Source organism: Ischnura elegans, chromosome 11 (genome assembly GCF_921293095.1).
Source record: "Ischnura elegans chromosome 11, ioIscEleg1.1, whole genome shotgun sequence".
NCBI lineage: Eukaryota > Metazoa > Arthropoda > Insecta > Odonata > Coenagrionidae > Ischnura > Ischnura elegans.
Window position 1 is genome coordinate 22,786,803 of NC_060256.1, and position 26,213 is coordinate 22,813,015.

A 26,213-nucleotide genomic window follows, 5' to 3' on the forward strand; every position below is an offset into this window, starting at 1 on the left:
GCGGTTGTGGATAATTTTTCTCGTGTTTTAAGCATCATCACGGGAGAGAGGTGTAGCTTAATGTCAAGTCTGAAAACAACTTGTCACGATCCAGTGAGATCACGACGCAGGCAATAGCTAATTATCAACCTAATCGCCATTTATCGGGTAATAATTCTTTTGAGAAGCCACAGTCTGCTACTAATTGCTTTCCTCCTCTATCAAGCGCTTGGGTGCTTCGAAGATAATAATAATACAGCGTTTCCCCCTGGACAGGGATCACCGCACACTTTCTAAATGGCCATTCAAACCATTATGACCCAATGTTGCTTCTAAGTAACATCAAAAGTGTATACATTTTCAGCTCTATTCAGGAAAGATTTAAACTCCGTGTTCTTTTGTACTGTAAACTTTAATGGCGAAATATGTGGCTGCCAAATTGATTATGATTGAGTACAAAATGCTCACATTTTTAAAAATGACAAGTCTTGAAAATTAATTTCTCCTATTAGCAGCTCTGGGTTAAAAAGGGTTAACTGGAAAAAAACACGAACGCGATCCGGAAAATAATTTAGTACTAATCATGAGCGGCGCGCTAAAAACTTAAAAATAACCAACGCATACATTAATTATAATGTCAATTCAAAGTAAATAGAATTCCCGTTGACAGTGTAAACCAAAGCGGGCCAGATCTACCGTGCGGGTCGCAGATCCCTTCCATAATTGTAAATCGTTTTGACATTGAAAAAAAAGAGTATATATTCCAGGGTCTAGCCTGCGTCAATTTGCGTCATTGCAACGAATTATGACAAAATGGAAGAGAGCTACCTCCTTATTAAATTACGGATTGAAACTTAAAAAAATAATAAAAAAGGTCTCGACTTGCTTGTTTTTTCTACTTCATTTGATAATGGCTCCATTGCCCATCACTTAAAAGTGCAAGTCCACACTTTACTTCATTTTTGTTCGAATAAAGAAGTGTTTTTTAAATTATTAATAGATAGTAATATTTGTTTTGTATTCCTTCATCAGATACACATTAAGACGCCACCGATTTTACTTTTCATGAAAATATTTTTCACCGCAAACTACCATCGATTTAAATAGATAAGCAATATTTTCCCTCTTCTTCAAGTTAAATATTTCCCAAGGTTCGAAGCCACAGTTTCGGAAAATCGCTCACGAAGGTCAGTTCTTAGGTTCCGTTATTAAAGGACAATGAATTAGGGAACAAAGCACCGCCGCTATTGGCCAGTCCGTCAAAGACATACTTTCATTGCACCTCATTCATTAAAAGTAGACATTTTATGAAGCATATGTTTTCAAAATTGAGTCATCGTACGTATATTGTGTGAAACCTTGTAAACATTGGAGTGCATTAATTACTGTTTTACATTGAGTTTTTTTCTGTAAGAAAAGTTACGTAAGGTATGTCGCGTTGCTTGTGAACATATCACAACCCAGAGCGACACAGAACTCTTAATCAGCGATTAACTGTGGCGCGTACAACCTTTTTATCGCCGCAAATTTCGGTACAAATCTTCTCATTCATTTCGCAGATCTTTGCAACCAGGAGAAACTCGACCTTGATTTTTTACCACTCACTCTCAAGCCAAAAAATTTCATGATACCTAAGAGAGGTTGTTTGGTATCATCTATGAAGGCTCACTTCAAAAAGTCGCGAAATCAGCAGGAATTGGGTTAAAGATTTATTAAGAGACGGACGAACGCTAAACGAATTCATCTGACGTTCCTTCAGTGAGGATATTCTCAGACAATTGAACGCACCAACGAAAGAGTGGCGCGTGACTTTCACTATTTACGACTGAATGGAGGAAACGTTCTCTCGCGGATTGCGAAATATATGTCTTGAAAACACTCCACTGAATAGGAATCTGTAAAACATGAAACGTTACACAAGAGCAACGGAGTTATACCTCATCATGAAATCGAAAAAAGACATGATATTGCCACTTTCGCAAACAATATGAACTTCCGGTGATGTGCATTTCATGAAACTCAATACCACACAGGGATTCTGTTGTGAGTCACGGAACAAAATTCGTAATTTTAGCAATTTTGACATTGCCATTTTGCATTTAACAACAATTAACCAAAGAGGCATAGCTGGATTCCTTGGTGCTATATACAATAGAAAATTCGTAATTTTAGCAATTTTGACATTGCCATTTTGCATTTAACAACAATTAACCAAAGAGGCATAGCTGGATTCCTTGGTGCTATATACAATAGAAAATTCGTAATTTTAGCAATTTTGACATTGCCATTTTGCATTTAACAACAATTAACCAAAGAGGCATAGCTGGATTCCTTGGTGCTATATACAATAGATACTAGCCCGGCACAGTTTAGGAATAACGTTGTTTTTAACGACAGAGAACAGCGGTGAAACCTAATACTTGATCACAGATTGTACTCTCTTAAGGTCTGTCACTCCTTAGCCATGTCGCCTGACATTCAATATCAACGGTTTTTTTCCTAGTTTCTCATCCTTTTCCCGAGTCATAGCAATGCCCCTCTTCTCTGACTACTATACATAAAGCGGAGTTATTTTTGGAAAAAAATATAACCTTGATATGGCACAAGATGCCGAAACCTTGGACGGTCAAGATCTAAAATTTGCGCAGTAACCATTGGTTTTATTTTGAAAATAAATGTAATTAAAATGCTTGTAAGGGATATGAGAGACAACCAATATGGATAGTAGGAGATGTTACGTTTACTATTATGATTAATACTTACAATCCCGGTTCGAATTACGGCTTAGTAAAATATTGTTTTCATGGCGAACTTCCTCCTTTGGTGTATTTAACTTTGCACCCGTGCGCGTGACTGCGTACAAAGTCACTTGTTCCCGCAGTGCTTTGAAATTCGTCGTCGCAGGCCAGCGATAAAATAAGGGTTTTTCACCCCAACAGTGGCTTAGTAAGCACGACCCTCGCCAATTGTGCCACAGTGTGGACTTGTGACGTCAACATCTTGTTCGGTAAAACCCATCCCGAAGTTCGCTCTGAGAAAATGGCTTGGTGGTGGAACTGATTAACACGCCTCACCGGCAATCGGGAATCCGGGTTCGAATCCCGGCTAAGTCAAATATTGTTGTCATGGCGAACTTCATCCTTCGTTTATTTTTACAAATCGAAGTCATTGAAATCAATTGGAGAGTTAACTCATTCCAACAGCTGATCTTCGACTACCAACACAAAATAAAGGCGCCGACATATATGCTACTAGAAAGAGAGTTCTCGACTCTTCCATACACAATTCCGCACGAACAAAAAAGAATTTTTTTTTTGAAATTTTGAAAATTGTGGAAATTGCTCCTGCTTTTTCATTTTCATTATGTCACGTTTCCACTCCATCTAGCCTGAAACCTCAGACTATAAAAAAGAATAACATTAAAAGCCCCCAGCCGCCACTGTTACAAAATCCATTTCAACGAAACATAAAATGATTTATCGAATTTGACAAAGGAGCATATTATGATAATTAACAATTACTGTATTTATTCATTCCCACAAAGACATCGGCAGAGATGAAATTATTGTCCAGGAGGAGAACCAGAATCACCCCCGCGAACGTTATGAGCCATCAAAGCTTCAGGCATTCAGAGTTTAAAACATAAAGTAAATAGCTATGCAAAATATCCTTTGAATGCATTCAAAACATCTTCGGAGATTGACTCACGAAGGAGTATTGAATGATGAACATAAAATTTGCGCGAAACATAATGATTGAAATATATTCCTCAGGAAAATCAAAGTCATCTGTAACATAAAATCTAACTCTAGGGGCAATCAATCACATTCCCGGAAAAGTGTAGATACCGAGGATTTTTATACAGTCGAGCAAAAAAAAAAACTTTGTTATCTGACGGACCCCGTGAAATCTACCACCGCGCAGTTCACAGGTGAATTGCATGAAGCATACGACACAGGACGTTAAAAAATAAACACAAGCCACCTAAGGTTATACAGAATACTTGACTTCCGGAGATACAAAGCCTAGAACAATCTCAAAACGCAACGAGTCAAACTAGATGTGCTTTCATTAAAATCCTTCCAGCCGTCGAGCAGCTACAGTAGAAGTAACATACATATATGCATGAGTATATCAATATCCAGGCCCTCAAAAAATCTTTCTGAGACAGACAAGTAGGTACATACAATTCTGAAAAGGTAATGACAAAATGTTATATAATACTTTGAGTGTCTACCTACGGTATATAATGTTTACCTTTTCGTTTACACCACATTAATGAAATTGATAAATCATTAATAACATCAAGAAATATTTTTGCGAAGAAGTTCAGGGATGGCGTCAATGGCAGGGATCACTGTCCTTTTTTATATAAGTCAAGATATGGTGCCAGATTTAAGCTGACAAGTTCGAATGAGAGAAATTTCTTGTAGAATATGTTGGGGACAATAAAATAAAATACGCATCCAGCGGATGGGATAAAAAATAATATAATACGGTGCAATCAGAACATATATGCACTAAAAAAGCGAGTAAACTGTTTTTATACAGCGTTGATATAATTTCAAAATCGTATTTACGGCATCTTTCAGGGTCAAAGACGAAAGTCCTTAATCAGACGAAAACACGGTTGCTTAATTATGCGTGCGAAATCTTCAAACCTATCGTTTAAATCTACAAAAAAACTCACAAGGAATATTTGTAGTACAGCCCAGAGGAAGCTAGGTTGGGTCAAGCGTGTGGTGGTAAGGATTTCAAACGATTAAGGCAAAGAAATCGGCGGCGAGGATATGTGATACGGCGTAGAAAAAGGTAAATTGTGAACCTAATACAGTACAAGGGAATGTTGCGAGATTCCTCAGATACAGCTAAGAGCATACAGGGAGCCAAACACATTTTTCACATGAATTAGGGATCTGGGAGCCGCTTGAGGCACGGACACTACGCGCTTGGCTTGCTTAGATCGCTAAAGCACTTACGACTGGAGATATTATTCAGATAGACACGTAGTACATCATCTCAGTATCGCACTGTACTTCCAGTTCCTACAGAAACAATAAAACGATGCAGATGCTTTGCCGAACGGAAAGGTCTACGATTTTGTTTTTCTCCCGTTGTAACACGTAGTTTAAATCTTTCATGAATAGAGCTGAAAATGTATACATTTTATGGTGTTACTTAGAAGCAACATTGGGTTATGATGGTTTGAATAGCCATTTAGAAAGTGTTCGGTGATCCCTGTTCGGTGGGAAAAGCTGTATTATTATCGTCTTCGAAGCACCCAAGCACTTGACAGTGGAGGAAAGCAATTAGAAGCTGTGGCTTCTCAAAAGAATTATTACCCGATAAATGGCGATAAGGTCGATAATTAGCTATCACCTGCGTCGCAATCTCACTGGATCGTGACAATTTGTTTTCAGACTTGACATTAAGCTATTCCCCCTATCCCGCGATGATGCTTAAAATACGAGGAAAATTATCCCAACCGCTTCTCATTGAACAGTAAAGGAATAAAACAATAAATGCTACAAGGAATGGTCGTCGTGCAAGTGCAAATGTAAGTCGTCAAATCAGTCCGAGGATCGCCTCATTATTTGTTCAACGGCTGTTAGGAGTCCTAAAACCCCCACCACACCACAATTGAGACTGCTTGCTGGGTAGACATTCCATGATTCCTAGCAACACTATAAGGGGTCGTTCATTAATTACGATAGGCGATTTCGGCGATTTTTGTACCTCCCGCTCCCTCCCTCGTCAGTGAGATATCGTGAGATTTGGCTCGACGCACTCCCTCTAATCTCACGCGAGATTGTTGTAAAATGCGTATCTTCAGTTTAAATACGTTAATTTATGCTCCAATGCGTTGGACTTATTAAAAAGAATCAATTTTATTAATTATTTTTATTTTTGAATACTTAAGACTAGTATTTAAGATGACTAAGATCGCAATTTACGCTGTTTCTTGCGGAAAAAATTACGTGACAATCGCCCCATTACCCCACGTGAGATTGGGTGAGAATCGGCTTGACCCCCACACCCCCCTCCCGTAAACGCCTCATTTAATTAAAGAATACAACTCTATTGGCACCTCATGACCGTAAGGCCGAGGTGAGATGAACACCTATAGTCTTAACAGGAGAGGATATCACTTTGCTTGGTCTGTACGACTGATCAAATCAACCTGGCGGCTGATCTAATCAATAAGAATTGTTGGAATACATTGATCCTGGCTTCGGAAATGTGGAGGAGTTAAATAAGACAAAGTGCAAAAGAACGGAAAGGTATGCTCCCACATATTTTCAGTAGTTGGTGATGTTATTTTAGAGGATATAAGAGGTAATGATAATTCAATATAGATATGGGATACTTTGAAGAAAATGTATACTTCATTTACGGCACTGCTCAGAGAATGGGTGAAAATCTCATCCCTGGACTTGATTACCGCATTTACGCAACATGTCCACTAATGCTATTCTCTCCTCCCTCTTCATCCCTAATCTCACTACCCATAGGCTCACAGCTGATTTAAAACTTAAGATTCTCCATTCCACCATCGACTGCTCTGAATTGATCTCTTTTATCAATGTTGAAGTTCCACCCCGCCCGACCCGTTCTCATCCCCTAATCCACATGCCCATTCCTAGACGTTCACTCACTAAACTTTCGTTTTTCAACCGCATTACTTCTGTGTTGAACTCACTCCCTCCACACGTCGACCCCTTTGCACTTCCATTGAAATCCTTCAAAAGCCTTTCCCTATCCTATCTGTCACCGAAGTAGGCGGTACCTGCAGATTCTTGTTGTCCTTTTGTTTTTGTAAATGTAATTATTTTTGAACGTAGGTTTTCGCAGCGAGGGGCATCGTTGCTAACGGCTTCCGGGTGCAGCTGCGTGTTGCGCTTTGTCGTGCAAGCTTTCGCGTCCGTTACAGGGCGCATCATCAGGCGATTGATGATGCGCCCTGCAACGGACGCGAAAGCTTGCACGACAAAGCGCAACACGCAGCTGCACCCTGAAGCCGTTAGCAAAAATGTAATTATTGTTTTCTACTTGCTATATTGCGTCTTCGTCCTCTAATTTATGTATTGTTACCTCGCCACTATAAAATGGCAACTGTATGCTGTACGTGGTTCTCTTTCTTTAAAAATAAAAATCGGCTGGGCCCCCTCCCCCCCTAAACGCCTCACGTGATAAATCGATGATATTTTCTTCCGGCTCAACAGGTACTGCGTGTCGAGGATGAAGAGGGATAATGTGAGCGAGCCGACTGACCACGAGGTGGCGTTCGTTTGCTTCGCCGGGGACACGGAGGGTCGCATGGTGGAATCGGATTTCTGGAGGATCATGTACGGCACCCTGGAGGGCATCTCGGCCTTCTTCCTCCTCATCACCCTCTCCGTCTACCTGCTCCTCCCTGAGCTGAGGGACCTGCAAGGACGCTGCATCATGTCCACCGTGCTAAGTCAGCTCATCGGCTTCTTCACCCTCTCCATGATTCAGTTCATGGGCTACTACATACGCCAAACTGGCTGCATCGTGTCAGGTGAGGCAACGCGACGACTCCGAACAAAACATACCCCCTCAAGCGCAGCCAAGATATTGCCCATCTGGCCATCTTAAAGGTCCTTTCACACGGGGCACGGAATTGCGCAGGTTAGAGCTGCATTAATTTCTAAAATGGCGTGGAATTGCGCGAATGCATGTACGAAATTAGAACAGGGACTCTTTTGCCGTCTCGCATCCACGCATTCTCGCATGTGTTCTAGCAATTCGCTGCTTTACACGTCGCAACTTTGATTGCGCCTTCGCACGTACGCCAGATTGCGCAACTCCGTGTACCGTGTAAACCGGCCATAAGGAGGACCTAATTTCTAATAAATTCGGAAATCGCACGAATGACAGTTTTTATAAATTGAATTTTTATGATTCGAAAGAGATTACTGCTTGAAAATAAAAATGCTCCAATAAGGCAGGTTTTGCCCCTCACTGTCATTTCCACTAATTCACTATCCTATCAATTTAATGTTTCGCACTTTCCAATTTAAAATAATGCACGGGAGTCGGCCATGCCCGGACGAACTTCAGTCTTAAACTGCTCCCATGATGCACGGCGGTGTATAGCGACCAGCATTCAATTGTTTCGAGAACAGTGGGCGAATGAAAAAATCAATCAGACTGACTTTCGGTCGATCCTTTTTGGAGTTCCAAGAAAACATTATTCACCACTGTATTGTATTCTAAACCACATTTACTTGTCCAAAAAGCATAGAAATCCTCCAAATCTCCATATAAATCAGTTGTGGAATATTTTAAATTGTTTGATTCACGTAAGGGACTAAAGTATTGGCTCTGGGGTAACGGATATAAGGTAATATTCCCACATCCCAAACATAGGAATGAAACACATTAGCATATCCTTCCCATGAGTAAGTGGGCCAGAATTATATCTAGAAGTCTGAGTATTCATACATGCGTTATTCTAATTTAAGTATTCTACCGGTTAAGGGGGGGATTTACACACAGCATTTGGCGACTACCTTAGCCTGCCTATCCTCCCAATTATGACTTTCCAATATTCGTTCGCAATAAAACCTACTCCCTTTTAATAAATTCACTCCTTTTCTACGATTCCTACACTATTCCTTCCCTTCACTCACCATACCTCATGGATTTTGTCTTTTGGTATACCAAGGCATGTGAATTGAACACCGTGCAATATATGTTTAACGCTAGATTTCATTGCCCTATCGGAGCTTATATCTGCCAAACCGCCAAATAAATTAGTTGTGTGTTATTTCTATTCTTACGAGAGACAATGGCCTGCCTTGGTATAGAGTTTTATGGGACGGCATAGGGTAATCCTCCCTTCACATTCCAGAGGAAAAACAATGACGCCCATACGACAGCGGTTCCCAGCCTTTTTTCCTCCCGAATCCCTCTATACGTATGCGACTAATATTTTACCCCCAAAAATGTAACATGCACATTTTATTACATAATTTCACTACGGGTTGGTGACACTTTTAGCTATAAATAATTGTATAAATAGAAACTATGTTTTAAATACCCCATATACTTAATATGTATACACATTTCCTGGTTAAGAGATACATAGTTCCTTGCGCCCCCCATTACTGATTATTTTCGGCGTACCCCCTGGTTCTTCGCATACAGCATACCCCCTGGTACGCGTACAATCGGTTGGGAAACGCTGCTATAGGAGAAAGGCCCACAATAATATGTGGCCCCGGTAAATACCCAATGGTTTGAGTATTAATATAAAATGGGTATTCATCCATGGCTCCCGTAAAAGTCAAAGCTACGGGTGTTTAGTTTTTTATGAGCAAAGGGATACATCATTATCTTTTCCAACGTTAAAGTGATACATTGCGCATAAAAAGACTTGAAAAAGGTCACATGTTACAAGGGCTTTCCTAACTATTTACAAAATAGAAGACTTATTCCTGGATGACATCCACGAATCATTTGCGTATAATTTTCCTTGAAAGAAACTCATTCTTATTCTTTGCGCTAGAGCCATAAAATTAATTAACCAGTAGCATAAAATAATTGAGATTATTTGAAAGAAGCCACCATTAACTACCGCATAATTTGATAATTTACTTCCGTTTGCTGCTACGATGGTCATAAGACGAATAAATACTAACGCAAAAATATTACCCGATTCTTTGCGCAGGACCAGGGACAAGGTGATAAAGCTATATTCAGCGTTTAACAGGCGCTCCGTAATATGTCATGCAACTTTTACGACGCAATAAATTCCTCAGCCTCCCAAAGAACATCAATTCACTCCAAAAGTAATACTAGGGCATATTTAATCTTCCAAGAAACCACACAGAGGCAAAAAATCGCATCGGAAACATGACCTCATTCCACTCCGGTCCAAATATAACAAAGAAGTCCCCTTATAGCAGTAGATCTCACAATGAAAAAAAACACAATTTACTAATCACTGGCACACTCATTGAAACTGAAGGCAAAGAGAATATTTGCCCTTGAATCGATCATAAATAATATTAATAAGCTCATTACGGCAGGATATCCCTTCACCGCATGATATGCATGTGGTAGCACTGCTAGACTTGACAATCGGCAAAAATTCACGGTTCAAAGAGAAAAGAACAACATTCGTCCAAATTAATCCAGCACTTAATATATTTTTCGGCCAGTTGCTCGAAAAATCGCGGAAAATTCACAGAGCACGTAGCATTTTAGAAGAAAAAGGGTCTTCTGTTAACATGGTTCACACCAACTCTCCTTTTCAATTTTCCGACTTTCTTTCAATGCCTAAGCAGGTCAATGGCCGACGAGTAAACTTGGTGGAAATTCGTCTGATATAAATAACTGAGACAAAACCGTAATATTCTATACTATTTTTACAAACCCACGCCTATATTTCTGTATATACGCCTACAGCTCTGCTTTGGGCGTACCGACAGCGCTACCCAAATGTTAAGCGCATTAGGCTGGGAGCCGCAGGAGACTCGGAGGCTGCGCGCTAGGCTTAGATTGCTTGAACAATTGAGAATAGATATCTTTCACAGCGACAATGAGAACATAATATTGGAGCCACACTATTTCCAGGTCCGATAGAAGCGATAAATTAAGAGAGATGTTTTGCCGAACGGATAGATATGGGGAATCGTTTTCCCCCGAACCATAAAGGACTTTAATAAATGCTAGTCGTAATTTTTGTTTGAGAATTTTTTATAAGTAGGCGGCTGGTGTCCTAACACCCCCTGCCACACACCTTTTTAGGCGGCTTGCGGGGTAATATGTAGATGTATATTGAATTTTCCAGTCCCTCCTAATTCTGGAACCTAATTATAAAACCATGACCTGGCTTTTCTCCTCTTCAAATGGTCACTAATCCTCACCCACATTACAATTTTAATTGTACGTTTGTTACGGCACCTAGCCTTCTCAAATATAATAACATGTAATCAATAGTTGTGAAGGACACTAGGAAAGGACACCGCAAGTGATACATACAAGCCAAGAGAGGCCACAAAAACGAAAGCACAAAATAAACACTCACCCGTTTGATTCAAATTTTCGACCAGCGGCCATGTTGAAAAAGGAAACGAAGTAAAAGTAACCGATTAGCGATTCATGATAATCATTACAAATTTGGTTATTTTTACTTGTAATCTACTCTAAAGCTAGTGCGATTATTCGTTACACTTGAGTAATCAAAAGTGAAAATTTGAATTGCACGCGCGCTGATCGGAAGGCAGTTACTACAACATTAACCTTACCCACATGATAAATATTAGGTAGATCATATTTACTCATGCCTTTAGTGCCTAAATCAAACAAAATACATTCTATTTTCAGAAATACTCGGAATAACAATTAAAATAATGGTTTTCTTGTCAGCACTTCCTGTTAGAGTAAATACTGACAACGATTGTATCATATACATGAAAGGAAATTAAAGGTTATTGTCATTAATTACAAATTGACCCGAGCAATCGACTTTGATTACATTAAAAAAAATGCTTTTCCCATCACTGAGCTGAGCAACAGAGAAACGAAGACAGGAATGAATAATGACAATTTCTCAGCAAATAGAAAATGTTCTCAGCAAGAAAAATGAAGCGCTAAGTGTCGGTAAAAAATCTCTTCGCAGTAGGAAACTCGAAAATGGATGTCAGAAAAAAATTAACGCTTCGAAAGCCTTTAAAAGGAAATGCAGGTCTACAAATGACAGCAATAACGGGAGTGACATCTATAAGTTATCAGAATGACACATCCCAAACAGAACAATAAATGCTTGGAATAACAATGCATAAATAGGGTAATCTGAAACAAAACAAAAAATAAGCAATTTTGGACATGAAAAGGTATCATGGGAATAGGTGAGGTGAATTGATAATGGGAAGGTGCGCAATAAGCAAAAGCCTAAGTATTGGCGTCAGAGGTTTAGGGGTTACGATTAATTACGCAGTAGCTGGTATTTCGGCCGTTTCCGAACCAACGAAATGACACTTAGGAGTGTATCTCCAAAAGCCAATACAAATGTTAATTAAAATCACCGAAACTTGATTTTCAGTTGGCTGGAAAACCATCGTCAGTGTAAAGAATCACCCAGACACATTCTCCGCTCCTATGATGGCCTAACCAACAAAAAAACCCGCCTCGATGATATTTATTCCAAATTCAATTTATTTTTACACCAAATTGATTTCAATTCCTCGGCGAATTTATTCCTATACTTAGGAGATACACTTCTAAACTTCATTTCAGTCAATTAGTGACGCCACCCTATTTCGTTTAACCAACGAAATGTTAAAGGGCAGACACGCTAAATAGGACTACAAACTAATAGAGATATTTCACACCGAAGTCATTTATATTATTTATCGGATTCAATCCAGGAAGAAATGTCTACCACTAAAAAAACATATTATGACAGAAATCACAGCTGAAGAGAGGGTGAAATACGAATCCAAATCATAACACGATCTCCGCGTTTGAAATTCCTTAAGGGAGTCTCACAGGGCCATCAATTTTTTACAACTACCCATCCTCCACTGTCAATCAATAAATATAGCATTTTATGCCGTCAGCTCATAGATAACCCACATTCCAAAATAGCCACGGGAAGAAAAGGAGACTGGCTCGGAGGAAATAACACAACACCATTCGTTCATGGGAATCATCAGGATGGATGCCACGAGGAGCGTTATCGCTCAGCGGAATGTTCCCGATCGCAGTGCGATTCTCGAGTTAATTTCGTCGGTTAGGCGCGGTAATAAATGACACCAGAAGAAGTGTGTTAGCAATTCATAAGGCGCCGCCGCAAGGAGTTGACGTCAGGTTCGGTGAGGCATAACTATGCATTAAGGATTATGCCCAGCTGGCAAAGAATGCAGTCTTCTCGTGTTTAACGACTACAGTTTCCCCCGTGGCTTATACAGCGCGTTTCGCTAGCTTGACTTCCGAGTCTCGCCGAGCACGTTCGGCGGACATAAAACCATGAAAACCATACGATTCCATCCAAGAATAGACTTTGAAGCCCATTTTAAAGGGTTGGGAGTGTTAGGGTGTTGGATATGAAAGATAAGGGAGAGGTTAAGTGTTGTGATATACAGCTTCGGAGGGAGCATGAACGTTACCGAAGGTCAGCACGATCATTTCAAAGAGTTAACTCCATTCGCCTTGATTTGGACCCGAACCAATTAAACTGGAATTCGCCCCGGGCTCCTAAACTAATTAGGCTACTAAGGAAGCCCCATTCATCCCAAATTCATCTACACAGCATCTCGCAATCCTAAATAGGCACGTGGAACTCCAGCAGTAACAAAAAAGGAAGAAATAGGAAAAAAGGAATTCCTCAATCTATGCGTTCGGACATATATAAAGCGACTCCCAGTCTAATTCGTGAAAAAGGCTTTTTTGAAGAATCGCGAAAAGAAACATTTGAAGAATCCCGCTGCTTTCCACTGTTTTTTTTATTAAGTTCACTGATTACATTTTTCTGCGCCGGATCCCATATACCAGCTGTATTTTAAAGGAATGGCCTGACGAGTGCGAAATAGTACCGCTCATTCACTTATTTGTTTGTTAACCTTCCAACAACACGCTATACGAATCTTAGCATATTCAGGGCCCAGGTAGAAGAAGACATGTTAGCGGTATTAGCCAAAGTTTACGGCACTTCGTGTCACTACTCACTTGGGCTCAAAGGTCACATAACTAGAACAAATGCGGACATAGTTTAGAAGCTCAATGAGAGACCGTATGAGGCGCGCGACTGGCCGTTAACGTAAAGGACTCACTTCTACGAAAACGGTCCATTTACATCGAAGGGTGTCCAGAAAATCAGAACAGAAAAATTCATACGTAATTCACGGTTTTTCAGGAGAATTTTACAAAATTCCAAGTTAATCGAACGTGATTACTGCGATGGATAGTAATTTTAAAACACCCAAAATTACTTCAAAACTTTTAAATAATATTATCTTTATGTTTTTCAAGGACAAGAAATAAATTGGTTAACACACGTTGCAAGTAAAATTTAAATTTATTCAATGGAATCCATAAGAAGCTGCTTCGACCTCCTCAGTAGATGCTTACGTCACCTGGGATCCTTAGTGTTTTTGAATCTTACTTGAGGCTAGAAATTTGGATTATGTTTTCTTGACTGACATTTCACGTTTCGATGCGGCTGTAAAAATTCTACCAAGTTGCTGCACTTAAAATTACGACAAAAACATTTTAGGCCAGAAAATAGAAGTTGAACTGGCAAAATTTTATGCGAAATGAATTTGAAATAAAAGATGATGAAATTCCCTGTTGGAGCAAAAATTCATAAATAATTCATTCATAATTCCAGGGAATAAAAATCCCAGCACAATTCCAGATTTCCCCGATCGCCGGACACCCTGATCAAGTCATCTTAGTTTACTCCAGCAATGAATGGCTCAATGAACGACTTGTTTAAAGATCCAACAGTTCTCCCTGACCTCAAATGGTCACCGATCGTAAAGAAGAAACGAAAGTTGACCGATGCCACTTCCACATAGTCAAAGGGAGGCCGACGTAAGCGAGCTGCCTTCCTGACCTCCAGCACAACAAGTTTATCGTGCATCAAGAAGAAAAGAGCCGCCAGCATTCATTCACCAAGTCGATAAAAATTCCACGACGCCCATCAAGAAAACGATGATCACGACCCAGACGGAGGCATCTGCGTAAAAGACACGCAGCGGGATTGATTCGCGAGTATCACGTGAAGAAGCAGACGCGAGCATCAATCACGACCGCTTAATCCTTCTCTTATAAATTGAATCGATAATTTGTTGGCATTTTTTCAAGTAGCTGTTGGACTTGATGGTGAATCTTAATTAATTAATCGTATAAGGTTTACTAGAAGAATGATTTGACAAATCGCCAAATTAATAAAAGGTAATAAATAACTATCAGTGCCGAGTCATGCATTTCACGATGAAATCGAAAATGCTCGCATCCCAGGATATGATATTCATTACCAAATGTAGCTGCTAAAAAGAATCACTGGGAATTTCAGACGACACTTGAACTATGAAGATCTGCTTGAATTTTATCGTGGTAAATTTCAAATAAATTTAATAATTATTTTTTTTTCTTATCTTGACCTCGTTTAATACATGTTAATACAGGTTAACGACCTACACTCCAAGAAATATTTTAACATATAAATAAATTTAACTGATTCAGGCGACTTGTAGTGGAAATCGGACATGAGAACGGAGATTTCCGCGGATTGTGATGAAGTTATTAATTTTCGGAAGTTCGACATGTTATATTTAACCTCAATTATTTTTATGCGTACGTCGTCGCGTTTCTAACTACAGTATTTTAAAGAGGAAACTTTATTGTTCACGAGTTATCCCGTCCAACTTCATGCGGAGAAAACATCGCATCAGCAGAAAGCACTAATAATGAGAATAAATTTACCATAATTTATTTCAGTGATGTTATGGTGCGTGAACTCCAGCATTCCAACTCTGCATTACACAATTCTAGGGCTTTTCAACGAGTGATGATGCCAGTTTAGCTCAATTATCCTCACCGTATTCACCCTCATTAGGAGAACGATTGCAGTTGGTCGCAATAGTCCCATAATTTCTGAAGTGACACCGAAAGATACTGAATCGAAAGAAGTGAGAAAAGAGGAAATATGTATAAAGGTAGATGAAATGACGTCTTTGCTATGCTAGAAAAAAGAACACGGTTCGTTGGCGGAAATTGGACACAGTAAATACAACAGTAAATCAGAGAAAGGAAATTCCACAAAAGAAAATCAATGGACAAGCACTTGCACTTTTAAAAAAATCGAGCTAATAAGTAAAAGAGAAAAAGAACTATAGGACGCCAAAGGACGTAGAATGACATAGATATTGAAGTAGATTGAAATGGATGAATCCAGTGCACCAATACTAACATAAGATTGTAAGAAGCCTGAATAGCACGATATTAGACTGCATGAGCCCTAGCGAATTTCGGATATCAGACTAGGATAAGGTCAAGCACCTTAATGCAATTCAGATTTAAATATCATCGTTAAGTTTTTAGGCACGAATGGCTAACCTCACCACCACTGGATAATGAGGAACTTGCATGGGTCGTAGATTGCTCTAAAAACTATTTTGAATAAGTCAAATGGATACATTAGGTCGCAAAAATACCTTCAGTTTCTCCATTCAACATCAAAAGAAATAAAAAAATTGCATTTAAAATCGAGAAAATTTTCTCTGAGCCGACCACTGCGCGAAGACACCCGAGCGTTGCCGAGGCCAGGCGTGCTCTCATAGGTGCCTAAACAACCGTATGGAGTAGGGAAATACGCTGAGCGCATGGTGTAAAATTTGTTTTGAGGGAGTATTTAGCCGCTCATCGTCATTTTATTTTGTTCTGTTATTCTTGGGCAAGTTTTCCTATTGCTATTGTGCCTAGATTATTTCTTGGGATATTAATAATGCGGCATCGGGATGATGAAGTACAAGCGTTTCACTTCGTTTGTTTTGGTTATCAGAAAAATGGATGATAACGTTGCCACTCGTTCGAATAGTACACCTGAAATTCATCTACGTCTACATAATACCCCGCAAGCCGCCTAAAAGGCGTGTGGCATGGGGTGTTAGGACACCAGCCTTTTTTTAGGACACCAAAAATTGATGCCACGACCCTCATGGAATTTGTTAAGACAAATTATTGCTATACGTCGGCGGCAAATCGAGTTGTAAAAGAAACTTGTAATACTGGAGGATAACGATCGTAAGCTGTGCTGTTGACATTAGAGTAAGCTGTGCTGTTGAATTTGGCAACGCCGGATTAACGGAGAAAGTAGTCCTATCCGTCCTACGGTACGAATTCACAGCAAAACAGTCTGCACACAATCCACATGTGAGATCGCGAATCGGTTCCGCTGCCAACACACACACACAAGCTACAACCTATTTCAATAATATAGGTAAATCCATAAACAATATTCTAGCATATACCATAAAAATATAGTGGGGAATAGGCAAATACTCTTATCAAAAACTGGATGTCACTATCACATTCTTATATTCATCACGTACAACTTACAATAACAGAACTCGTTATGATGAATACAACTATTTATTCACTGATTTAAACCCTTAAATTAGCCCACACAAGTGACACAGGTGACATTTCTCACTACTATTCGTTGAAATAATGGAATAACAAACTTCACACACAGTTTTTATTTCAATAGCGTGATCGTGAAATGTCATATCTACGGTGAACAACGGAGATTAGCACGCCACTGACAATTTTTACACTACTGTTAGACATTTATCGATAGCGTAATAGCACTTTTTACAATTCAATCACGATGGAACACTGATAACTCTTGGCCGATATTTTTCAACCTTGTCAAACTTTGTGCATTACAACCAGGGACCTGGAGCAGCAGTGGAGCGGAGCGAATTTTCATTGTTGCTCCGGGGTACTCCACTCCGCTCCGGCCGGAGCGGAGCGGAGTAGGTCGGAGCAATGTCGGAGCGGAGCACTCGGGTGGAGGGCATGTCGGAGCTCCTCGGAGCGGAGCGAATTGCTATGATGCTGCTCCGCTCCGGTATTAATTTTGTGTTAACTTTGTTCCATAAATTCTATTTCCACCTGGAAGTGCGTATTTTCCAAATAGAATTAACCATAATTTATTATTAATAGAAATACCCACAATAAAACTTAATTAATTTAAATATAATGAAGGGTTACCCGCACGTGATGGCACAGCGATATTTAATAGAAATTCCCTTTGTGACATTTTTATTTAGAATATATCATTTTATAAAGAAATATCGGATTCTTAGCATAATGATACCCTTGTAAAAGTTGACTAATATTCATCAATATGTCCATAGCCAAATCAACCATTATAACGAAAATTTAATTGGAAATCAAAATTAAGTGATACACTACTTTCCGCTGTTTCAAATTTTAAGCATACGTTTAAGAATACGTAGGTAAAACCTTTCAACGTGTTATATAATGTCTTCACAGCAATTACGCCAACTGCGATTTTTATCTTTCACGTGTATAATGTAGATTTTTTCCTGGCCGCAACAATAATTCCCAATGATTATTATTTATGCGGGTTTTAATGGCATCGGAGAAACATAATAAACTAATAAATTAATTTTATTTTGTGAACATGATTTTTATAGTTGATTATTACATGTTTTACATACTATTCTTAGCTATCAATAAAATTTAGAGATGATAGATGGAATATTTGACAATACTGCCATATACCTGGCCTTAACTAACTGGCCTTGTAGGGCATATATAGATATTTTATCTTGTTTTTGTTGATGTTTTTCACACTTATGAGCAAGAAAAAGAGCGTATTCCGAAGTTATGCGCTCGTGAATCCAAACTTTATTTTATTGTGATCCTCTCTGTTGAGTAAAAAATCAACAACTGATGGTTACCAAGGCCGTTTCATGCCATAATTTTTACGATATTTTCATGAATAAAAGTCGTCTGCAATTATGAAATTATGCTATTATTTTTCTATAGTTATAAATATCAATTTTCCATCATTTTACAATCTAAAGATTATAATTAAAATTAATTAAAGATTTATTACAAAGGTATTGAAACTTTGTGTTTCCCTTGTATTTTGCCTTTTTATTACAACTGAATTAAGATTCATCTCTATAAAAGAAGTTTGAATACAACTGTAATCAATTGTATCAAAAAAATCGGTACAATTTGTAAATGTACAAAAGATATACCATTTGTAAATAAATGCTTGCATTGTTTGGGAAAGAAAGACTACATTTCAAAATAGGTGTTATCGCGGAAATCAGTTTAACAGACAGTCATTGCTCAGAAGAACCTCTAATTACAAAGCATGTTATTCGGAAAAAAATTATGGGCTTTGGTTAAAATATATATTACTTTTAAATCCAAGTACATATGTATTGTAAAATTTCATTAGAAATGCTCTTTCCACCCAACGAAGGGCCACATCCTTAATATTTTAAACGTACTACGTTATGGCATCGTAAAAAAACGATATCCTATAATTTTGAAAATATTAGCCAACAGCATTTTTATTTTTTAATATCGCCCGACAAAGAATTTTATAATGCGATAATAAAATTAATAAATTATTAAAATGGTGACACAAAGCCTGTCAAATTATAAAACAACATAGATAGCGATTATCGACTATCGTATTGTATTAATCCTTAAGATTATCACTATCATTATTTATTATTCAAAATTATCTAACGCAAGGTATTTACAATGTATAATTTTGTAATTTACAACCACTGGCACTGTGATTATTAGCAGTAGCTTAACGGGAGATGTCACGTTGAAAATAACACTATTTTGGCACAAAAATGTTCCAAGATGTCTCCAATCAGCGAGCAAAAGTTGCATTGACTGGAATTCACCCCATAATACAAGCACTGACAGTCCTAAACCACGAATTCTCCGGTACCTACGAATAAACGGATGAAGTTATTTGTATATAAAAGCTAAGCGGACATCAGTAAACATCAAAATCGTTCTAATTACATACTTAAATGAATGATATGCCGTCGATAACATCAACTTACAATTAACGTATCCCCCTTCCAATGGCCGTGGCTCAGACTCCTACAACGATGTTATTTAGGTATTATCAAATTTTTGGTTTAACTGCTCCAGTTTTATATTTTATGCCCTTACTCAGATATTAATATTATAAATAGTGCAAAATACGAGGGCTTCCAAGCCTCTATCGTCGGATATTTATCTTTAAATATAAAATAATCAACACGTCTAACAAACGAAGCTCTCACAACTGCTGGCAACTATTACAAACAATCACAACAATAGCTTCGCGTGATGTTTAGGCACCTTTGACGTCATCGAGGCTTCGTCGGCAGTGGCTTGGGGGGTGAGGGAGTTTTTCCCGCGCTTTAAAATTCGTTATATTTATCATTAAATATCTCGCGAACGAAAACTCACATTTACATGCGGTTTTCTTTGTTGTATTCAGAAAATAATTTTCTGTCCGCCTATGAAATAAAAAAAATTCATGCAAGTTCCCCATTATCAATGCAACAATCGTTTCGCGACAATCAGCGGCCAAGTTTCCTCAGGTATTTCTGTTGCCTGTATCCATGCTTACTTTGCGAAATTTCTTCCTAATTGAAATATTGAGTATAAATCTTAAAGGCAACTAAATAATAGTTAACTTATGAGTAGAGATACGTGAAAATCGCACTTTCATTTTTATTTTATCGCACTTCCAATAACAGTTTATAGCATTTTGTAGCGTCTATTTTTTTTATTTTCATAATGAGGTAGATGACGATAAAATGTAGTGAAACAACACAATTATATGACAAAATACAGAATATTTTAAACAATTATGTTGTAGAACAATAATAAATTAAGGAATAAGACAGAAAGTGGCGGAGGTGTAGCTTGCCCGCGCCCACTTGTAGTTCGCGGTCACGTAGTCCCAGCCAACTACCAGCTGGCCAGTCGCTCACATGCTTTAAGCGGTGCGTGTCGGCGGAGCATTTAAACTGCGCTCGGCACAAAATGTATGAATTTTGCCGGCGAAAAGGCAAATTTGCGTAAAAATATCATAAAAGTCCAGTAATCGCATCTATGTCGCATTTATTTGCGCACATCGCATCTATATCGCATTTGCGTTTTTCACGCATCTCTTCTTATGAGGTACAACAAAGTATATGCGGTCATCACACATTTCATAATTCCGCACAGTACGCTGATCTTGAGGCCGTTTTACACGGGGCACGGAATTGCGCTGGTTAGAGCTGCATTAATTTCTAAAATGGCGTGGAATTGCGCGAATGCATCAACGAAATTAGAACTGGGGCTATTTTGCCGTCTCGCATCCACGCATTCTCGCATGTGTTCTAGCAATTCACCGCTTTACCCGACGCAATTTTGATTGCGCCTTCACACGTACGTCAGATTGCGCAATCCCTTGTACCGTGTAAAACGGCCTTAAGGCACTCTCGTTAAGAAGAGGTTAAAGCGACTTCACCGGAACATCCAACAGAAATCCTATTGCCCGCACACCCATCCCGTTCTCTGCTCAATTGTTTTGATGCGTGGGTCACAAACGAGCCGACGACGGCGCGAGGGTCACGTGACAGTGGGGTCATGCAGCGGTCCAAACCGATCCGAATCCACCGCCAGGAAATGAGAGATGACTGGATGCCGACACATGAAAACCAGATTACCAACCAAATGAGGGAACTGCACGACTCAAAAGAATAACGCGGAAAATATACCGATGGAGAAAATTTTGCCTTTTTTATATGACACCTTTAATGACGTTAAACCTAATTAGAACAAAAGAAAACTTGTGCACAGTTCAATCGACACTTTAAAAAACTGTTTTTGCCGACCGTTTATCGTCTATTTTATTTATAAAACGTACTCTGAATCTTAAGACTTGGAAATTTTCCATTACTAAACATATGTTTAATTTGCGAAAAACTCAAAATATCTCAAAGTAGAAAGACATGCCTACGTTGAATTTATAATACGATGTACCTTTCATCCGCTACCGGCTATAATGACGATTATAATTTTAAAGCGGGTATAAAAATCATCGCCACTTGACTGGATAGAAAATTTCCGATTGTTAAATGAGATCTTTGGAGCAATTAGCAAAGGTAGGCCAACTCTTTGATCGCCAGTCGATTAAGTGCTTAACAATTTGAGGAACATATTTTGAACTTTGAATAAAAAATCCATTTACTAGGCTTCTCAATATATCCTACTTAATAAGGGTGTTAAACATGCCCTACATTGGACGGCTGACACAACTTCAGGAAAGGTTTACGAATTCACCACTTCTTAAACCTAAATAAAACATTTTTTCCATGCTGAACACCAACATTTTCCTGTAGAATTTCGTATACTCTAATATAAAATCTCCCCTCGCAATAGTTTCCGCGGCATACTCACGGCTTCCGATGGAGGAACTGTAAAACCTATGGATGATACGCAATTTCCATAAATTTAATGGGAATTAATCATGATGAAATTATAGTTGGACTGAGGAGTTAATTGAAGGAGAAATATACTCCTGTTCCGCCACAGCTGACTTCTCTGGTTGCGCTAATCTGAAAGACAAGTCGTTTTCCGAAACGACGACCAATACAATTGAATTAACCTGGCATAAAACCCAGACGAATCCCTGAATATTATTCACCAGGAAAAATTGATATCGTTCATAATTAGAGACATGCATTTTAAATTTATTGTTCGAAAGGTATCACATTGCGATAACCTTTAAAAATAGGTAAAAATACAATGAATTATTAAATTAAATTGATATTTTATATCTACCCTCTTGGACTCTCCTATCAATCCTACGTCAATGAGAAATTGACTTCGAAGTGCTGCGCGTCTAACACTAAAAACGGTAGCTAAACTTTCACAGGTAAGCAAACTGAAAACATACTTTCAGGCCTAAAGGTAATATGCTCATCTCAGTACTAATTAGCAACTACGACGCATTATTATCATAAAGATAACAAAACCTGATACGTGGTAAATATAACCGAAAAGAGAATCAGTCATCGGATACCTCTGATCAACGCACAATACATTTTAGGATACTATAAAAATGGAAAGCAGTGCTGCAGTGCCTGCTCGGTAAATGTTTAACATGATGTGGGATAATGCTAAAAATAAAGAAAGCAGGAGTTGGAGTGGTAAACGTTGTATAAATAATTTTCCTCAATTTCAGCGTTTTTCCTGTACTTCTGGATGCTGGCGTCATTCTTCTGGCTCACCGTCATCTCATTCAACGTCTGGAGATCAGTTAGGCAAGTAATTTGATTTAGAGTATAAAAGGAAAAATGAATAACACGTGTTGAAATTGTTTTTTGTTTAAAAAAAGGGGAAACCAGTGATTAGACTGTGTAATATTACAATTGCGATTGAAGTATTATAGGGAATATTTTTTTCCTATTATATCCATGTGAATTGTGATATTCATGCGGGCTCATGCAAATTTCACCGCCGCATTAACAGCAGTATTACTTACATGAATTCCTTTGAGAAATTTTCCAATCAAAGGGATGCGAAAAGGTAGCCCCTTCTCTCAAAGTTTTAGAGTCGGGGGTGAAAGAATACAAATCCGCGATAATTAATCATAAAGCGTAAGCAACCTTGGGTAATGAGCTAGCAAGTATCGTGACATTGATGACCAATGAAATGACCAATAAATTGGGGCATTTTTCCCAGTAAGATAAATTCGATGAACAGCACAACTATTTGAGAGGATAAGTAAATCAACGAATTTAACCCTTCCGTGACTGTGCGGGCTAACTCAGTCACCCCAAATTATGTTAATGTTGTATATTTTTTTGCCTTTGATATTTTTTTTGTTTGAGCTAAACCACTTTGCCGTCATGTTGACAATTGTGTGGTTTTAGTTTATATTTAATGATTTTTTTACATTCAAACTGTTTTGGAAAACTTCAATTTTTTATTGGTAGGCTACCTGAGTTAACCCGCACAGATGATGACGGGAAGAAGAAAAAAAAACCTTGTTTGTTGTTTGAAATTAGGGATAAAAGTTGAATGCAATAAATTTTATTATATTATAACTTCAATAACGCCTATATTCTCCACGATGGCACCTTTTGTTCTTTTTTTTCATAGCATGTTAGGCAATGTACTGTTACATTACCAACATATGAAAGATTCCTGTCATTTCGCACATAATCGATGTAAAAACCTAAAAGTAGCCTACTATGTATTTATAAATAATACAAAACAAGATATTACATCATTTAAAAAAGAGGCATGCTGTTGAATTCCGGGAAAGACTAAAAAACAACAGCATTAATAGGATAGTTTCCTTCATCAAAGAAAACGAAAGGCATTGATTGCGATTCGTTACCCACCACTAGTGTATTCATAATATACAAATTATTTCGTTTTAGAAATACCGGTTTAGACTTTAGACGAATGGCAAGGGTCAATTTTATCCTCATTTGAAAAAGGCCAGATTGGCGCCCATGCGATGCCACTCCACGTGACGTCACAGGAACCTAGTTTCTATACGAGAAGATAGGAGTTTTACATCGTCTGAGGTTACCAATGCATGCATGAGACACAGCTCAGGGAAACATCATTTAATAATCACCCATTAAAATAAACTTAAGTTCGGAAAGATTCCTTCGTTTGATAGGGTATTAATAATTCTTTTAAGTTTTCTTAGTTAAGTTTTATTAATATTTATAGTATTCGCGCGCTTGATAATTTTCACTTTTCGAGCGTAGGTTTCCGCGGCGATGGTTTGATCTCTGCATTTCTCCAGGGTTTTCTTCCGCGTCAGATTGTTGGTTGACAACAGTGCAGCTCCCATCCAGCCTACAGTACATAAGCGAGGCAGAAACCAACAGCCGACACCTTCGACCTGAAGATGCTGGCAGGATAGCCAGCGAAACTGTTGTCAACCAACAATCTGACGCGGAAGAAAACCCTGGAGAAATGCAGAGATCATTTTCACTTTTCATTTAATCGCGAAAAATAGATACCGTCATTTAAAAATCTAAAAGCATGAAATACGTACTCCAGGAGTAATAATCTTTCAATTTGGGCAATTAAAAAAATAATAGGAAACCACCCTATTATATTTCTTGAAATACCTACACCTCTCACACAACACGAAATTAGCTTCACATGACAATTTTTAGGAACACACGTATGGAGTAAAGTTGGAGATACCCGTGCAATGAATTCCTATGAATAAAAAAGGAACGGGTAATAAGGATTTATGAATGAGGAAATAAACTGCTGCCACAGGGTTATGGAAAAAAATCCTTCTGGTTTCCCTGACAACATTTATTCATTTTTCCTTCATGGTGAAACATTCAGAGAGCATGAGAGATTTTAAGTCCAAGTTTAGAAAACATTCCAACGCTGAATTAAATCAATAAATATTTGAAACGAAGACAAAATGCACAGAAATATAATTTTCTACACAAATAGCTGAAAAGTTCATTGGAAGCTGAAAAATTCAACGACTTTCACCCTTATCCCGTTTTTTCCCCCGGGCAATTTTCCCGACCATTTCCTGTAAAAACCGACTTCTAGAATCTCTCATCTATTCCTTCTTCCCCAGGTTCAAAACGTTCCCGCTGACGGACCGGCAGCTGTTCTGGTATTACTGCGCCTTCGGCTGGCTGTTCCCATGCGCATTCCTCCTGGCAACCCTGATCACGCACCATTTACCCGAGTCGCACGAAAATGTCCTGAGGGCAAACTTTGGAGTCAGCAAGTGTTGGTTCCAAGGTATTTCAAGAAAGCACAAACGGCGCGACAAATATCTTCGCGGCCAAAGCAAGCGGGGGAAGGGACTCTTGGCGCCACACAACAACAACAATAATAATAAAGTCTTTATTTCACAAGCGAATTTAGTACTAGATAGTCCTCTCTTAAACTTAACTTGTTTAAAAATCTAGCGATTTGATAGATGGATTTTTCTTCCCCATAGGAAAATCCTCTAAAAGCGCTGGCACATTAATGGCTTTGCCTGGTTTCGCTAATTAGTAGGGCCCTCTTCGTTTTTATAGCGTTGGGGTGTTTTTCCCTCTCCCGTTCCTTCCGCACCTTTCCTCTCCCGGAGGCGTCGTCGGGCTCCTATCGCGGCAGCGCCTCTTTCCTTTTTCCTTCCTCTCCAGCCCCTCCCCGGGTGATCGGGCGTATAAGCCACTGGCTTGGTTCCCGGACCCGGTGCGTTGTATCCTCGAAGGACTCCCCTGAGCCCTCACACGTTAACTTGTTTGACAATCACATACATCCATGCCCTGGATGGTGGTCAAACCACCCAGGCGGGATTCGAACCCGCGACCACTAGGTTAGCAGTCGGGGACTTTACCCCGGCGCCACCGAGGCCGGCAACAATAAGGGAGCTTCCATTAATTACTTGAGGTTTTTATGGCGATTTTTTGACCCACCCCCTAGCACGTGAGATTGTTCAAAATGCGTACTTTCAGTGTAAATACGTTAATATATGCTACATTGCGTTGGATTCATAAAAAAAACAATTTCCTCAATTACTTTAACTGAAGATTAGTTAAGACTCGTATTTAAAATTGCTAAGATCGTGGTCTAGAATCACATTTTACACTTGTTTCTTGCGGAAAAAAATTACGTGGTACTTGCCAGGACTTCCCCTCACCCCCTCGTGA

At 38.8% G+C, this 26,213-nt stretch overlaps 2 protein-coding genes across 3 annotated transcripts in view; one reads left to right on the forward strand and one right to left on the reverse strand.

Moving 5' to 3' along the window:
- LOC124167792 (RNA helicase aquarius) overlaps nucleotides 1-26,213 on the reverse strand; it is a 128,124-nt gene that overhangs the window by 53,298 nt on the left and 48,613 nt on the right. The gene's annotated exons all lie outside the window — the stretch shown is intronic.
- LOC124167795 (G-protein coupled receptor Mth2-like) overlaps nucleotides 1-26,213 on the forward strand; it is a 55,301-nt gene that overhangs the window by 12,320 nt on the left and 16,768 nt on the right. For both annotated transcript variants that reach the window (XM_046545822.1, XM_046545821.1), the window contains exons 2-4: nucleotides 7,203-7,522; nucleotides 22,757-22,835; nucleotides 25,145-25,314. In XM_046545822.1, the coding sequence (XP_046401778.1) occupies nucleotides 7,203-7,522; nucleotides 22,757-22,835; nucleotides 25,145-25,314 (569 nt within the window). The remainder of the gene's footprint in view (nucleotides 1-7,202; nucleotides 7,523-22,756; nucleotides 22,836-25,144; nucleotides 25,315-26,213) is intronic.